The following is a 17,637-nucleotide window of genomic DNA, read 5'->3' on the forward strand; positions in this document are numbered from 1 at the left end:
AAAATACAATAAGACAAAACTTGTAGCTGTTATTTATCTCTGAAGTACAGAACAACTCTGTATAAAAAAGTTCAAACATTATGAGACTTTCTGGGCCAACTACAACCAGTAAATTGTCTTAATACATCAAATTATATGTCCAACCAGGATATCAACTGTACTGATGTTTGGAAGCCTCAGTCCAATCCAGCCTATTTTTCAGTATCTTCTCTGTTATCATCTGGCTGTGTACATGTCCTTCAAGTTTAGTTGTTGGCCCTTTTACATTGGCTGCTGGCCTTTGTTTTACCCCTGTGTGTGCAGAGGAACCTCTGTGGACTAATTACAGCCCCAGTCCAGCATCGCTCAAGCACGATGCGCTCTGCTGCTGTTTTACTGTAACATCCATTACTGCTAATTGTGAGAATCGCACTATTACTATGTCCCATCAGCTCGACACTCATAAAACCTATTAGCAGTTTTGCCACTTCTGCAGATGTTTTCACCTTTTGTCACTGACCATCAAAATAACCCCCCAGCTGAAGAAATTACTTGAGACATCATTTAATACCTATATGTGTGTGTTGTACAGTTGTTTTAAAGTATATATCGAATTATACTTTTAGATAAATTAATAATTCCTTTTTTATCACAACTTTTTGAGATAGTCAAATGAGATTTTCAGTGTTTTGTTTTTTATTTCAAAAACTGAGATAATGACCAGTTAATATGATTCTCTTTGCCTTTATTCTCCAGTTCTCATCAACATCCTTTTGTCACTGTGTTCAGGACTCTGGTCTCTGGCCTCTTGCAAATGGCAGAGGCATCTGTCACCCTCCCTATTCAAATCAAGTGCGTTTCATCATGTCGGGATCTAAAGGCGCAGAAATATCACTGGTGGATGTGGATAAATGACCCAATCAGTCAGCCGCGAGCACATGGCCTTTTATTTCCTAACTGCCTTTCACTAAGTCTGCGAGAATATTAATCGCTGCTACGTACCCCCTACTTCTGCCCCAGCGTGACAGAGAGAGAGGGGAAGAAAGCAGACGTCTTGAGTAATGTCTAAATATTTGAAGAGGTTGATGTGATGTCAGGCTTTGAGTCGTGGTGGCAGCGAGTGGGAAGGAAAATCAGCAGAGACTCACTGCGACTTCAGAAACACGTTGTTTGTTTTTTATCCATGCTTTTTGTCTCTTTGTTGCCATGCCTCTGCCTCCCACTCCTGCACTTAGTGGCTGTTTTCTATACTTCTTATATCCAGCAATTTATCATGAATGTATAGAATCTCAAGTGGCAATCACAACTTAGCAGCAGCCCAATTTGCTTATAATGTGAATGTTTGCAAATCCCAAAATGTCATGTTTGTTTTGTAGAAAACAAACAGCAGGGTTTGGCCTTTTAATGAGCATAGTAATTTGGAGGGTACAAAGTTACTGTGTTGTAATAGTTCAGTCTGCACTCATAATTGAGTCTGCACTCTCCCACGTATTAAGAAGTGTATAAAATCTTTCAGGTTAAAAGTGCACTATGTAACTTTTTGGTTGGGGGTCTGTCACCTGCTTATGTCTATAGATATATCATTGCTCTGCCTGGAATGTTACAACAGTATGACTTTAAACAGCTCTACTTTACATTTATTTAATTTTGGGTGGCATTACAGCTCAAAAACACCTAGGAAAACAGCCATTCTGACAGAGCATTGGTTTCATTGTGTGTCCATGGAGATAGAAAGGTTTAATGCCATGCTGTAAAACATTCCAGACCAGGCAATAACATCTACATGGAGAAAAGCATTTGATGGACTTTCCACCAGAAAAGTTACACAATGCACCTTTAAATTGTGACTGAATCAAAGTGATGCTGATAAAGCTCCTTCATCAGCATCAGCATCAATAAATATACATTTATTTTATAGCTTAAATTGCAATACTACTTATTATATATTGGTAGATAAGAAATATATGAATCCAGAAATAACTCTTATAGTTGAGAGAAGTTTTACAACTTTTTGGAATTTCATTTTTACTTTTTTTTCCTTTGAAGGCTGGTTTAAATTTTAATAAAAGGGGAATTAGGCCTTGGCTGAGAACAGTCTGGGCCAGGCTCCAAAGCAGTGGACCCCACAGCCAAAAGGTGTGTGTGTGTTTTATTTATGAAGTCACTGGAGTGTGGCTGTAGGTGACACCACCCAGACTCTGCTGTCCCTGTTCCCACAGATAACAAGCCCTCCTGCACCTCTGCACCGCACAGGGCCCAAACTGGACTCCCTCCCAGAGTGAGCACAATGTGGAGGCCTGCATGCATGAGAGGCTGGCCTGATCAAGGGAAAAAGTCACTTTGCATAAAAAGCTCAAAGTGAGATCCATGAAGTTTTTGATATACACATTACATTTCATTTAATCTTGCCTCTGTGGTAAAAGCTGCAAATGGCTGACTTGAACTCCTTAGACTCCAGTGGATTTACAATATATTTCACAGCACAGCCTTCACACTTTTAACCTTACAGCATAAAAATTCTGTTCCTTTTCCAATCCTTTTACATATTTGTTTGGAATTTTATTTAATAAGACATTTTTATTTTTAAATTTGTAAAAAATACGTATTATTTATGACCACCAAACTATCACGTACCTTCATATAGAATAAACTTGAATGCAAGGTAGTCTGATACATTTTATAAGGTATGAGTTAAAGATATTTGATAAATATATGTTGTATCAAAAAGTTAAGCAAAATTAAAACTTATACCAAGACCAAAACTCTCATTTCTTCAATGAGAGTTCAGTCAATATGTTTAAGATCTATTGTTCAACCCTACCTGTCTCTCTCATTATATTTGATTCCAACAGGCAATAAATAATAGTTTAGAGGGGGGGAAATGAACATTCACATTGCCATTTTAATCTTTTGCTTTCTTTTATCATGTATTATATTATTTTTTGTACATTCACTTTACACATTTCTGCATAAATAACAAGCCACCGCAGTGTGCTATGTGGCTGGCTTGTGAATTAAACAATGGAAAAAAAATCAATAAGCATGAATAAGTACTAAATACAGGCCAAAGCACACATTTACATTTTTTTTTTATTTTTAATAATGCTTATAAAGAATAATGGTTGGAGGTGCTTAGCACTGTTGACGCCTGGGCCCCCTCCTCTGCTCCTCCACTACGGCCGCTTTTGGGCAGTTGGATCACTGTGACCTTTGACATTCACAGTGAAACTTCTGGAAATGCAGCTCCTCTTGTGCTGTGAAGGGTTCAGAAGACAGCTTCTGCACCTTCTTGGACAGTTTCTCAACATCATTACAAGTGGTTTGAGTCTCCATTATAGGGTCTTTAAATTTTTCTGTCAACTTCTCATAGGCTTTCCTGGTGTTGCCCAGCTCTTATTTGAGCTGGACATGATCTGACACTGTATTGTTATATAAATACCTTATCTCCTTGTGCACACTAATTAGGTTTTCCAACTCTTTCTCTTTTTTCAGGAGGTTAACTTTGAGCTCTTTCAACTTCAACTCTTTTTAGTTCATTTTTGCGTGAATCTTTTGGAGTTGGCAAGCTCTTGTTTTAGTTGCACATGTTCCTGTACTTTAGAATTATACAGGTACCAGATGTCCTTATGTGCAATGCATAAGTCTTAGAATTCTTTGTCCTTCTTCTTAACAGTTTTTGTGAGCTCCAAGGACTTTTCTTTGGCCATCTTCTCCTTTTTAAGCTTGCAGTCCAATACAAAGGTTCTCTGGACGTGATTGGCAACTCTTCGCGCAGCTCTCTGACCAGAGCACTGTCCTCCAGGGGTGTTAGTTCCTGGACCAGACTTCTTTTCTCAGGGTTTGAGGAGTCCTGGATGTTGGGAGACACCAGTTGGGTCTCCGCTGGCTTCTGAACACCCCTTGTTGGTGTGGGGCAGAGCAGAGCCTCCAGGTCGAAGTCCTCGTCGTAGAGGTGGTCATCATCCTCTAATGTATAGAGGTGCCAGGGCTTTGAGGAGAAAGTGTTCGAGCTGTCCATGTTTGTGGGCTTTTTCGCCAGTGTCGTGAGAAGTTGTTCTTCTGATAGCCAGAAATGTCTATGCAAATTCATGGAATCTTATCGTCTCCAAGGTGATCAAGTGTTTGCAAAATGATTATCACTGTTAGGAATGAACTATCCAACTAACTATTAATAAAACAAAATGATTATAATGTTGATTTAACACAAAAATGCATCACTATCCATCTGTTAAGGTTAGGTCAGCATTTATGATCATCTACATTCATGTGTGTGGAAAATATGTGTGTTGTATGTGCGTACAGTGTACATATTACTAAACATATATTTTTTAATTCTATTAGTTATAGACTATTCTATTAGCCTATTAGATTTGTCAGTTGCTCATCCTATCATTGGTTTTAAAATAACTACATTTTGGTGACTGATGCACGTAAGATTATTTAGAATTTAAGGCGAAAGTTACCCTCTAGTCCAGGGCTCTCAAACTCAATTGGAGCAGGGAGAGAAGTTATAAAATAAAAGTGTTGGTCGGGGGCCGCATGTTATATAACTTATATATAATTTTTTTATAAGCTACAGGCTGTGAGACAGAGGCCCTCATGGGGTTAAGAAAATATTAAGATAGTTAATAAAAAATAATCTTAATGATTTATTACAGGCTTTAAAAAAAAATTGTGACATTAAAAACAGCATCAGACATTTTATTTCAACATTCTTTTCTTGTTCTTGCCAAGTTTCTGGCTTTCACCAATATCCCACTGTGAGTCAGACACATATCTGTAAGAAGCGCTTCCTTAAAAAATCATGTTTTATATTTATTTCTTGGTGTGTTGATTTTCTTTTTCTATTTTACTAATAACTGTGGTTATGCTCACCACAGATATTTTACTACATTTTCTGTTTCTGTTTGATAGTGAATGTTGCCTGGTAAATCCAGAATGATATCTCTCAGTATGTTTTATACAGATTGATATCAGTCTGGTCCTTTGCATCTCAAGCCCAGTCAAACATGATCATGCAATCACTGGAGATGGTGGAAATTGGGGACCAGGGGGTGCGCAATTCAGCACATCGTTTATGTTGACAGTTGTTTATACTGAGTCTGTCCTGGGGAGCGGGGACAGTCCTAGCTTGAGATGGGCCCTCAAAGTGCCATGGGCCCAGCTACACTGCCGAATGCTACGCCATTGGTCCCACCCAACTTAAAATGAGGAGATTCAACTTTCCCCAGAGCCCCCCACAGCCCACATAACTGTATTAGCCAACACATCAAAATTCACATTCATTTTGTGTCATTAGTGTCTCAATCAATTAGTGTGACAATCCCCATGACTAAAACAGGACAGGGAAAAGAATTACATCATTTTCATATTTCAAATAATTCACACAGTAACATACAGAGATGAGATTAGTTGTTTATATTGAACTAATCACTTTCACTTCCATTTGCCACTGTGTTAGTTTTGTATAGTACATGTATTATATAGTAATCTATCTTGTGGTCAGTTTATATATATATTTTTTTATAAATGTAAAAATCTGATGACATTTTTGCTCTGGATTTTTACACTGGACTTGGACACTTTTGTCCTGAGAACTGTGTCCTCAAACTGCCTGACACAGATCTGCAGAGTGTTCCTGACCAGTCCTTCTGTTAAATTGACTCAATACCTTTGACTGAGACACAAATTCAACTGAGAAGCATGGTGTAAATTTTGCTGCATCACAATTTGAATTTCCCTTGAGATCAATAAAGTATCTCTCTCTTTTTACAGTGTTCATGAGGTTTTAGTACAGAAATATGATTACCTTAAGATGGCACTTTAAGTGCAGTGTACAGAAAGGTCACGTGATCATTTATGAAAATATTGCCGATTAGCATCATTCATTTGGTATTTCTCAGAGCAAAAAGCTTTGAGAATGCACTGCTTATCCAGAAATATATGTAGATCTATGCTCTCTTTTGCAAGACCTATTTTCTGTGATTTGATGACGCAAACCCTGATGATTTAAATGGTTGTTTTTAGATGTTGGATCTTACATCAGCTATTTCTGAAATTCCAATTTAAAAACATATTTTATAAGGCCAGTATGCTTTTTATATTGACTCAGCTTGTCCTGTTTAATTTTAAAGTACCAAAGTTATGTGTCATTTTTCTCACTCACTGGTTCAAGGATATGTAAAGAAACAAAAAGACAGGGCACTAAAACAACATCAGATATTGATATTTGATTTTAAGGTGGGACTAAACACCTAAATTCCAAACTTGGCAGTGCCTACAGGACCAAAGAAGAGAGTGAGGGATCTGGGGGTATAAGGAACAGTTTGATTGTTCTAACAAGGATTCACACTTCAAACTCCACCCTGCAGGAAGGTGTTTGTGATCAGAAACACTTGAAACACTGAAATCTGGGCAGTTCTGCGTGATCTCAGCAACTACTCAAAATTGCAGAGCCCACTGAAGGCAGCACATGTTTAGATTTAGGTGTTTTTGACCAGCAAGCTGTAAATTTGCCTAGTTTGCTCTAAAGTTGCCAAAAATTACAATTAAAATACCATATACACAGTCTAGTAGTAAAACAAAGTGGATTTACTGTTTAGTTCCACTTAAACTATAGAGCTAAACAAATTTCAGAAAAAAATCTAAATTAGTCTAGTTTAGTCAAAGTCTAGTTGTCTAGCCTATAAAACTAGCTGGAATTTTGCAATATTTGGATTTATGTTTTATCAGAATTCAGTTCACATTGCATATTTTTTAACACTTAACAGAAGATCAAAATATAAACTCAAACACAATGTTAGCCAATTGGTGTATCTCATTGGGATGCTTCCAGTATTAGCCAAATTACCAATTATTGTTGCTGACATGTTTTTCAGTCTATCCCTGTTACTGATTTTAAGTTGAGTGAGTGCGACATTTGTGAGTCATTTGTATTCATATAAAATGTTGGCTTATGCAGTAGCCTATAGTTAAAAGCATAAGAGACAGGGCTGGAAATATATAAATATATTGCTCTTTCTGTCCTTTCAGAGCTTGAATAGCCGCTGGATACTCTATTTTGAATATCGCTCTTCATTTGTCAAACAGGCCATCAAATGAATAATGAATTTAAACTACTGTAGAGGGACACTGGGCACCTTCACTCACCCATCCCCATATATTTGCCCTGTTCCCCTTCTCGTTCTGTTTGAATGCACAGTTAGAGAGGAATGCTGTCTCCTGGGTGTGACTGCGACATGTCACAACTGTATGTTTAGAGAATTGCTTTTCATATGTGCTGTATTGAGAGCGTGTACCCAGCATTTTATATTATGGAACCAATATTTTGAATTGTCAAGAGACCATCAGGTATAGAGACAGTTGAATATAATAACATACAGCCTTCAGTTGTATATAGACAAGTGTATGTGTGGGCAGAGAGATGAGCACTTTTAATGGTTTGTGGAAGGCTTTTTATTCATAACATTCACAGCTATGTTATGGCGGTTCACAAAAGTCCTACCAAAGAAGCCAAGTTCATTATTTAAGTTTCACATAAAGTTAAAGGGTGAAAATATAAAAAACAAAAATAGTTGCATTAGAAAAAGAACTTCATTTAATTCTGCTGAATACAAACTGGACAGACAATATATAGTATTTCAAACTTGAGTTATTACTTTACTCTTTCTTTTGGAATAGAAAAATACACATCTAATCTGAAATCAGTCGTGTGGAGCGCTGATAAACATCATAGTGGTTTTCAACATAAAACAAAACAAAAAGTATTATAAATATTTACAACATGCTAAGAACAGTCTTGTTCAGTGCTGATATCTCTAATTTAAGGTGTTGTACCTGATTTTTACTACTTTACTTTAAACTTTTTTGCAGTGATCCAAAGTTATCCTTCACTTTCTGAACGTATTCCTAGCATCCCAAATTTTCCCAGCAATGAGTTCACAAGCAATTTTAACAACTTTCTGACACCAGAGGAAGGTTTTGCCATCACTGTAATCCTACAACTAGATGCTAACAGAACATTTCTTGGTTTGCAGATGATAAACCGCATTATATTACAAATTGTCTGTAGTGGAACAAAATAAATGCTGCTTTATTGCATCAATAAAATCAGGTACGGTCCCTTTAATATATAAGTTACTGTATATATACGTGAGAGTATACATTTGCATGTTCCATATTTCTATTCTAAGGTGACTCTGAGTGAGAATCACCTCACAGTAAAGGTGTGGTGAACCCGGTTTTGCATTAGAATACAGGGGTGCCTTCTCTAATGGACAACTCTGGCCAACCACACGAACGGGCTGCATACTAAACACAGCTGCATACGGCACAATTTGCACCGGCCAATTCGGCGGTGTCACTATAGATTTACGAGAGCGGAAGCTCAAGTCCCTTTCCCAGATCTCTACACCACGACTGAGAGGAAGACCAGTTGACACATTAAGTCTGAGCTGTCTAGTTTACATAGCAGCTGGATATATATGCAGAAGAAGTCACAGTGGTGGAGCAGGGAGAGTGTCACTTACTGCATGTATCCCAAGGGAAGGGGGTAGAGCTGACAGGACAGTGACAGGGCTTAATTACCAACCGAACTGGAGGGTATTTCAAAGGATTGTTGTCATTTCAATAGATTAAAATGCCCTTTCACTGGACTTGGCTGTCTCTCCGCGGGTGCTGTGAATTAAAATGGAATCAAAGGCTAGAGAGAGAGACAGAGAGGGGAAAAGATGGAGGGACACTTATAGGATATTTTTTTTACAAGTGAGTGCTCCAGGACAATTTGGATGTTATCTGTGGCACAGCAAAATAAAGTAATGGGCATGTCTGTGTTTCAGCCGTACAGCTTCCTATTGCTTTATTGTGCAGAGCTATTACCTTTTCTGTTGGCGTCAATGGAGTCTTGGTAACTTGCTGTTGGTGTTATGTATATGAGTGTGAATGAGTAGACTTGTGTTCCTGCGTTCTGCCACAGTTCAAATGCATTTATTTAGGTGAAGGGGCTAAGAAGAAAGTAAGGAAATGTCACCATCGCTGCTACTTTTGTAACTGCTACTACTGCTTCTACTTTTATTACTGCTTCTACTTCTGTTACTACTTCTACTTCTATTACTGCTGCTACTTCTATTACTGCTGCTACTTCTATTACTATTACCCACATTACCTAGTGTGAAAGTGATGTGTGTGCAAGTGTCGTGGTGATCAGAGGGGCTGGTGGCGCAGATTGGCAGCCTTGCTTCTGTCATTCTGTCCTAGGGTAACTGTGACTACAGTTATAGCTTATCACCACCAAGTGTGGAGTAAATTAATGAATGAGCTGTAAAGCACTTTGGGAGTGTTGAATAGCGCTATATAAATGATTAATTGATGGAAAGGATGGGAGCTGGTTGTTCTTGTCCTAGAGGTACAGTAAATAAGGCAGGCTTTTAGTTGACTAAGAATCAGGTGTAGGGATAAAGGGAAAGGTTCAGACAGATACACAAAACAATTAGGCAAAGAAAATGTATTCAGCATAATTCACAAAGTAATTACTAAGAAAGTATGTCTTTTTATAACAAAATGGTGCCTTCAAAGTACATATGAAAACAATATCTGCCTAATTGTATGCAAAAAAAAAATATATATATATATATATATATATGCATTTAAATTACATGTAAGCTAATGTAAACTTGTGAAAAATTTTCTGTGATCTAACAGCACTGTGCATATGGCCAAATCCCTTTTCTTCTTCACCATCATAGATAAAACATGGAATCATCTCTTTTGCAGATACGGAGGGCTGTGAGCACTCCTGGAGGAAGTTCCATGGACATTGTTACCGGTACTTCAGCCGCAGACACACGTGGGAGGACGCTGAGAAGGACTGCAGGGAGCACAGCGGGCACCTGGCTAGTATCCACAGTGCAGCAGAGCAAAACTTCATCAGAGGTGGGATTTCTACATCAAACATAATAGACACATACATTTAGAGGAAATGTCTGAACAACGCCTTGTTCTAAAGTGATTGCAGCGCCAGTAGTGTTCAATTAATCAGCTTGATAAAGTGCCAATCAAGCTGCAAAGACAGAGCACTTTTTAGGGAGTAAGAGAAGGGTGCTCAAGGTGACAAAGTTGGAGGCGTATTTAAGAACAAAAAAGTGAAATTTATGTAGTGAAGTTTTTCCTATGGCTTATTCATAGGCTGAATTTAAATCTCAGGTTTAAAGGTTGAATCATCTTGACATTTAAATTGTATGTGTAAACAAAATGCAAATACACGTGGTTGGCTCACAGCACACTGCTGTTATTCAAAATCTGTGCCAAGTTCTACAAAGCAGGAACAGTCTAATATAAAAGGCGATGATAGCATAATCAGCCTCTGTAAGCCTTCAATCTAAAGTCACCGTTAACCTCACATTAACCTCAGTTACTAATATGGGCGGGCCTATTGTAATTAGCCTAGAGTTCATCAGAATTTAAAAGGGTTAAGATGATCCACAGACATGCTTTAATGTGGTAAATTTTAGAATTAATTCAAAAATAAATTGTTTGTGTTAAGAAGAGGTTGAACAACTTTGGTTACCTCTATGTGGATGTAGGTATCTGGATGTGTTTCAATTGCGTAAACTAGAAATGTCTTGGTTTGATTTTAAATTGATGATTAAGAACGATGTGCATGTGCCTATAATAATGTACATGTAATAATATAGAGTGAAAAGTTTGGCTACTGTGAACAAGAAACTGTATGGGAGTAGCTGCTGATAAGCAGCTCCAGCTTACTTCCTTTGGGCTATATATGCTTCTATGTATGCCCAAAATAGCTCACATAAACTGAACTACACTAAATAACTGCAATTGATGTAGCTCTTTTCTATGAACAAAGGATAACCATCATCACATCAAAAGCATTGAATTTCAGAAATTGTCAACCAATATTGTTTATTATCTTGGATTGGTTTATTATGCTTAGAATAAAACTAATTGAACATATCCGATACAGATGGTCATTAACTTGTTTTCAGTGATGAATAAAACATTCCACTTTTTTCATTTATTTACAGCTGAATTAATATGACCTTCCTCTTCACGATACATCACCATCAAACGGCTCTCATCATGTCTGCCAAGCCACCAGTCGTCTGAGTAATGAAAATAATCCAGTGTTTACCCTTTTCACAGCTGTCTGTCCACCGTGCACCTGCTGCCACTGCTTTAGCTTACCATAACTCCCTGTATATAACTCCACACTCACCATGCACCATACCATTACCTTCTCTGTCAAAAGCATCTCATCCTTGCGTCTACTCATACCCAGTCATGAATGTGTACCGCCTCTTGGTCTTTAATGCATTTATTATATTTTCCCTTGAGTAAAAACATATCCTCAGGTACCTTGACGTGTGTATCAGTATTTCATGCCAGTAAACTATGCTGTAGGCGCTGATGTGAGCCTCTCTGACACAACATTTAATACACTGTCATATTATTTCCTCGAATCCAATTTGTTGTGGAAAAAGGTGAGGCGCTTTTGCCGCGATGCGGGGTAGCTCTGTTTGTACCAACTGACTGGATTGCTATGTAGGAAGAAATACTATTGGACTTAGACTTAGACAAATTTTATTGATTAAATTATTTGGGCATAGTAGCTCACACATCACAATATAATATAATAACAAAGAGAAAAAATATTAATGGTAATAATAAATTCAAAATAAATAGCAAGAGACTGGTACCAAATAAGGCATAATTATATAAATGTGTATGTACAAGCAGGGCCGTAGACCGGGGGGACAAAGGTCTGTTGTCATTCCTATTAATTTATATTACTGTGAGGCTTTTTGTCCCAAGCCCCCCATCAACAAGCCTATGTACAAGTAAAACTAAATTACAGAAATAAGTAGGGGTGTGACGATATCCAAGTTACAGTACGAACCTTACGATGCGATATTTATTACAATATCTTGGGAAAGCTCACGATATGGTGGGGAGGCTCACGATTAGGGATGTAACAATATCCAAATCTCTTGGTACGATATTTGCATGATATACATCTCATGGCATGATATTTATTGCGATATTTTGTGGAGGCTAACAAAATATGCTACTTTTTCCTCTTAAAATGCCTTGATAAGACTTAATCCAAAGAACTAAGACTTACAAGTGCTTAGAACTGTTATTTCTTCTTGTAGGCTGTACTGAAATGGAGCAAAGGATCATGGTCTATGTAGTTCTTTCTGTCTTTTTTTTTAGCTATTGCTGTACCATAACTCTTAATTTAAGCAACGAAACTTGTAATTTGATATATTGTGAGGGTCCACGATATTATTGTGAGAACTTTGACAATACAATATCACGATATTTCTGTTATTGTTACATCCCTAGAAATAAGTAAAAGTAAAACAAATATATCTCAGCTATACACAAGAGTTTGTAAGGAGAAAACAATGAAAAAATTAGATAATGATTGACAGGACATAGGGTTATCTTTTACATACAGGTGAGTTGCTGTACAGTTGTATGAAGCACGCCGTAGTATGGTATTAGATTTAAATTCTTGTTGATATGTGCTTAAAACAATCCTGCTTCCAAGTGGCGTGTTGACAGGGGAGGGTTGTCGCCTGTGTTTTACTGTGGGCTTTCTGTTATCCCTTGGACTTAAATGTTTGGCAATGGATAGCCATTTGTCAGTGCCAACAACATTAGCATGCTAATATCCGTACACATTTTCTTTGGTCGCCCGTAAAGCTTCCTCTCTTTACCCCCTGGCATTGATCCACTGCCACTTGTGTTTCAATAAGGCCAGCAGCAGCCGCACTGTTCTAGCCCCACCTTCTGTCTCACCCAGCTGCCAAGCCATCATCATCCATCCAGAGGCCATCTTTCTTCTTCAACACAAGCACAGTTTCCTCCAAAAGTGTGTTTAATTGCCTTGAAAATGTACGACTCCACCCCTGCGATGAGGCGGTGGCAGCCATTAGGGAGATTAATGGGCCTGTTAATAATGTTAATCAGATAGACTATGATTGAGATTCTGTTACACATGTGTGTGAGGAGACATCCATGGCTTGAAAAAGACCAGATTAAAACCAAAATATTGGAATTGAAAAAGTGCTTTATTCAGGCAGGGATCTCATGAGTAGCATCTCCAGCAGAACCAGAGGAAGTCATTACAGCTGATCCCTCTGTGCGGAGACCTCCATGCTCCAGTTGTTCAGCCCATTGTTAGAGCCACACACTGTCATATAGCCACTGGATAATGAGCTGTTTGCTTGTGTTAAGTCTGTGCTAAAGAGATGCTAATGACACATAAGATTTTTAGGGCTTTAGCCAAAAACAGACAGGTTTTTAAGTGTTTTAAAAGACTGCTATAATATTTACCATTCTGCAGGAAATTCTAGGATTTAATGATTGAAATCATTTAAAATTATGACCCTGAAAAGTCAAGACAGTACTGGTGCAAGGATACAAACAGCAGGAAAAAGTCTGAAATTTTGAGAGAATATTGATGGTTAGAAAACTGGGGCAAACCATTTTCAAAACTGCAGCTTTTGGGAGAACTATATTGTTTTGGTAATTATTTTCTAAACATTTAATGCAATTATATTTCATTTTATTTACAGTGTTTTTGTTTGTGATTGTCACCTGCAGGCCTGAGCCATGACAACACGTGGATCGGCTTGAATGACCGAACTGTGGAAGATGATTTCCAGTGGACCGACAAAATGGACTTGGTGAAGCACTGTTTTAATTTTCTTAAGCTGTTTTTTTTTTTTTTTCCTGCTGCTGCTATCTGCTTTCACTTGTTATAATCGAGTGAATCTGTGATGTAGAAACAGAGAATGTGGGCGCTTGTTATCTCATCAGGGGTTTTGCGACTGAGAAAGAAATGAATTCATTAATTACTCTTCTATTATGACTCCAGAGCGCTCTTTGTTTAGTCCCCAGTGAGATTCCATGATTACATTGTCTTACTCTATGTCTTAAGTTATTGTCCATGGTCCACATTTAGCTTAATTATGATAAACAATAGTTTCCTTTAGCAAAGTAAAATAACTGAGAGATTCAGATTATTGTTAATAACACTGGATAGCGATGTGAAATCTTTTTCCAAATATATTTCTATTCATATGTTACTCATATTGGAGCATTACCAAAATCATTTAATTCGATTTTGGGGTTATATTCAGCTATATTCAATGGGTCGGTATGCACAGGTACTCAACAAAACCACTCTAAATATCCTCTTTTTGAGTACCAACACTTCTTTGAACCATTACTTCATTTCACATCACATTCTCCACTAGGCTTTCAAGCAATCTTATGTCATTCAGGCTCTCATATAGATAGAAAACAGTAGATTGTAGTTTATTTAGTCTATTTGGATCTTAAATTGCATGAATTGATTCATATTGTAAAACATGTTTTCGTCTCATTATATCACATCTGATAACAGAAAATTCTGTTACCTTTATGAATATAAATACCTTCTGCTTCTTTATGAATGCCTCATGTTCTGGTTATATTCAGAATATATTCAATAACACATAACCCTCTCCAGGCAGGCGTTGCAGATTTGCAACAGCTAAATTCCATTTACCTACTTACTCTAAATCCATATTTTCTGAGCTTTTTTTAATTAATTTGAGCCTGAGAGGGTTAAATGTTTAGATGGCAACAAAATACAATATTATACAGAAGACATAAAAATTATATATAGTATTGTCATTTGGGATAACTAATACCTTGTGCCAAAAATTTGATTTCACAGCAAAATATCTCTACCCCTAAAATGCAGATAAAGCTGTATTTATTTACTTACTGTTGTAGTGTCCCAACTTTTGTCAGAGTTGCAGATTTTTGAAACATATAAGAAGTTGCCAAGTTTAGTGTAAAATCCACTGAGACCAAAATGCAAGCATTCATGTTTTTTTTCTGTATTGTGTTTTGGCAGCAATACGAGAACTGGCGTGAAAACCAACCCGACAACTTCTTCGCTGGAGGAGAAGACTGCGTGGTGATGATCGCTCACGAGAATGGCAAATGGAACGACGTGCCCTGCAACTACAATCTGCCCTACGTGTGCAAAAAGGGAACAGGTGAGAGGAGCCGAGCGACAGGGGAGAGAGAGATAGAGGGAGAGAGATAGAGGGAGGGAGAGAGAGAGAGAGAGAAGGCTTCTACAAGTGATTAGGATGACTGACAGGCAGACTCGAGGAGGCATAACTCGAGAGCAGCGTAAAAATCTGTGAGAGAAAACTTTGGAGTTGAAGGTACAAGGGCAAAGGAGATGCATTTTTGCACTACCATCGTTTCCAGGAAGTTTTTGAATTTCTTACAGGCGAAAACCTAAAAGATAAAATTCATGAGAAGTTGACAGTACATATGTGAAATTGTGTTTGGAAGTTAAGTTACTAATTATACGCTATAGACTTAGATAAGGGCCACTTCAATCAGTCTGTGTACTTCAAACTTATCGTGACTTCCATCTCACAGTACTCTTTTCCATCAACTTTTCTCTATTAAGTTTCTCTGTAAGTTTTGGAATTAAATATACGCTCTTCGAATAGAATAAGCATTATGACTAACTGCCTTTGTAAAACAGACACATAGCCACAGTGTTATAATGCTTAACAGTCTGGGTAAAATTATCTAACACAGAACATAGATAAAATTTACACTACACCTATTCAGCACATATTCCTCATACACAGACAAAAGGAATGAATGATTTGAGATATCCTGTTCAAAAGAGAAGGGACTAAGGCAACCCCTAAAAAGCAGTATTTGCCATAGGACTGAATCTTAACACCAGTTACTTTCTCAAAATCTTCAGAGCAGAAACCAACCTGTGGCCCTTGTTAAGTCCCAGCTCTGTGGTGAGACCAGGACACATCCCTTTGAGAGCTTGTTAGAGCTTTTTCTGGCCCCACATTTGCATAGAGTGCAGACTTTGACCAATGGCAACAAGACAGATACATATTAATACTTAGGTGGACAGTAATGGGTCCAGTGTAAGGCAAGAGATACTGGGACACAACAAACCACGGGGGGCTGCAGGCTAAAACCTCTGAAGTCCTCTGGAAGTGTTTTCATTTCTCATCTAGAATTCCCTTAACCTACATGATTTAGTTACATTTCTATAAAGCAAAAATGAATAACCTGCATGTAGCCTATAATAGGTTTCTGACTGCAGTTAAAACACCTACATACGAGATACATGTTCAAATCAAATATTTCTTTTACTGATAACACAACTGGACATAATAGCCATGTTATAATTTCATTTTCAGTGCTGTCCTAAAATGAGTATTTTTTATCTGAATTCTTTTTGATCATAATCAGTGCTAGACAAGTGCAGCCTCTGCAAGTGAGTGAATTCTGGATCTTCTGATCTTTTGCATTAGGCTTGTATGTGTCCTCTGTTTAAGGTACTGGCAACCCAGGTTCAGTTGTGAATTTAGTACTTTAAAAACACAATAGTGCAAGGGTTAAAAGCACAGCTGCATACAGTTGAATTGAAAGCTGTTATTGCCGAGGCTCCAATAAAATCATTTTATTCACTGTTTCCTACATTTAAATATAGGAAGGAAAAGTCCCACTTCTCCATAACTTTTGCTAACTTTTTCAATACCATTACCCTGTGAATCCAAATGTTAAAATATTATAAATGGTGATGGCCTGAATTCATTCCCTCCTCTCCTCGCTTGGTGCTCTATCAGATGATTACATGAGTCTTTGTATGGAAACACGCTGCACTTATCTCTTAATCAGGCCTGTGGGTGTCTGATGAGCTCACACACAAACTATAGGCTGCCCGATTGGAGAGAGGAACCAGCGTGGTGCCACACAACTCCTCTGATAACAGTAGACGTTACATGGGGTTGGAGTGAGGAGACAAGATGGCCTCCAGAGGGAGTCGGGGAGATGAAAAGACAAGGCTGATTGTAATTGACTTATTAGGGTCAGGAGCACGCTGGAAATTGGGCACTGGTTACACTGTGCGACAACGCTGGTGCAACATTGAGTTTGAGAAGGAAATACTTTCACTTTGAGATTTAACGCAGGTCAGAATTGTACAATACACTACTGACCTGAAACATGAGTTAAAGCCATTTGACACATTTCTGAGATATTTAGGTGAGCTGGTCTTTATTGTGGCATCAGTCTGAGAAGTTAATATGAAGGACCTTACACTTTTGGATTGAAATTTATTTTTTCTCATTATGCAGCAGCACTGTAAGGCTGCATTGTTGTTGCAATAATGTTGGAAAAGACAATGGTCTTTTTAATTAGTAATATGAGTGTGGAATCTGTTTGCCTTTGCTAGATTAAGAATTAGTTGGGTCCATGTTTTTTTGTTTTTATAGAGATTGCAGAGCACATTCAGCATGCCTTCACTGGCTTTTTAAATTTTGTGCTAAAAAGAAAATAAATTGTAAGGATATTATCCATTCCAATAATAAACATTCTAAAGAAAAAGACAATTTCTTATACACAGTAATCCTGCTCGTAATGGCTGTGCACCTAAGCATTTAACAAATGAATTACAGATTAATTTAAACATTTAAGTGGGCGCTTAGCTGTCATTCTTCAAATCCTTTTCCAATCATTTGAGAATAATTGGAGAATTATTCCACTCTTTAAATGTGTTTTATGTACTGGTATATTTCTTTTTAT

The 17,637-nt window shown here is 37.6% G+C and overlaps 1 protein-coding gene across 1 annotated transcript in view; it reads left to right on the plus strand.

Annotated features, from left to right (window-relative positions):
- ncanb (neurocan b) overlaps positions 1 to 17,637 on the plus strand; it is a 153,395-nt gene that overhangs the window by 130,390 nt on the left and 5,368 nt on the right. The window contains exons 15-17 of the mRNA XM_055164801.1: positions 9,751 to 9,909; positions 13,609 to 13,691; positions 14,912 to 15,056. Of these exons, the coding sequence (XP_055020776.1) occupies positions 9,751 to 9,909; positions 13,609 to 13,691; positions 14,912 to 15,056 (387 nt within the window). The remainder of the gene's footprint in view (positions 1 to 9,750; positions 9,910 to 13,608; positions 13,692 to 14,911; positions 15,057 to 17,637) is intronic.

Source organism: Boleophthalmus pectinirostris, unplaced genomic scaffold, assembly GCF_026225935.1.
Source record: "Boleophthalmus pectinirostris isolate CB_2022bp ecotype Guang Dong unplaced genomic scaffold, ASM2622593v1 HiC_scaffold_7, whole genome shotgun sequence".
In the NCBI taxonomy this organism is placed as follows: domain Eukaryota; kingdom Metazoa; phylum Chordata; class Actinopteri; order Gobiiformes; family Gobiidae; genus Boleophthalmus; species Boleophthalmus pectinirostris.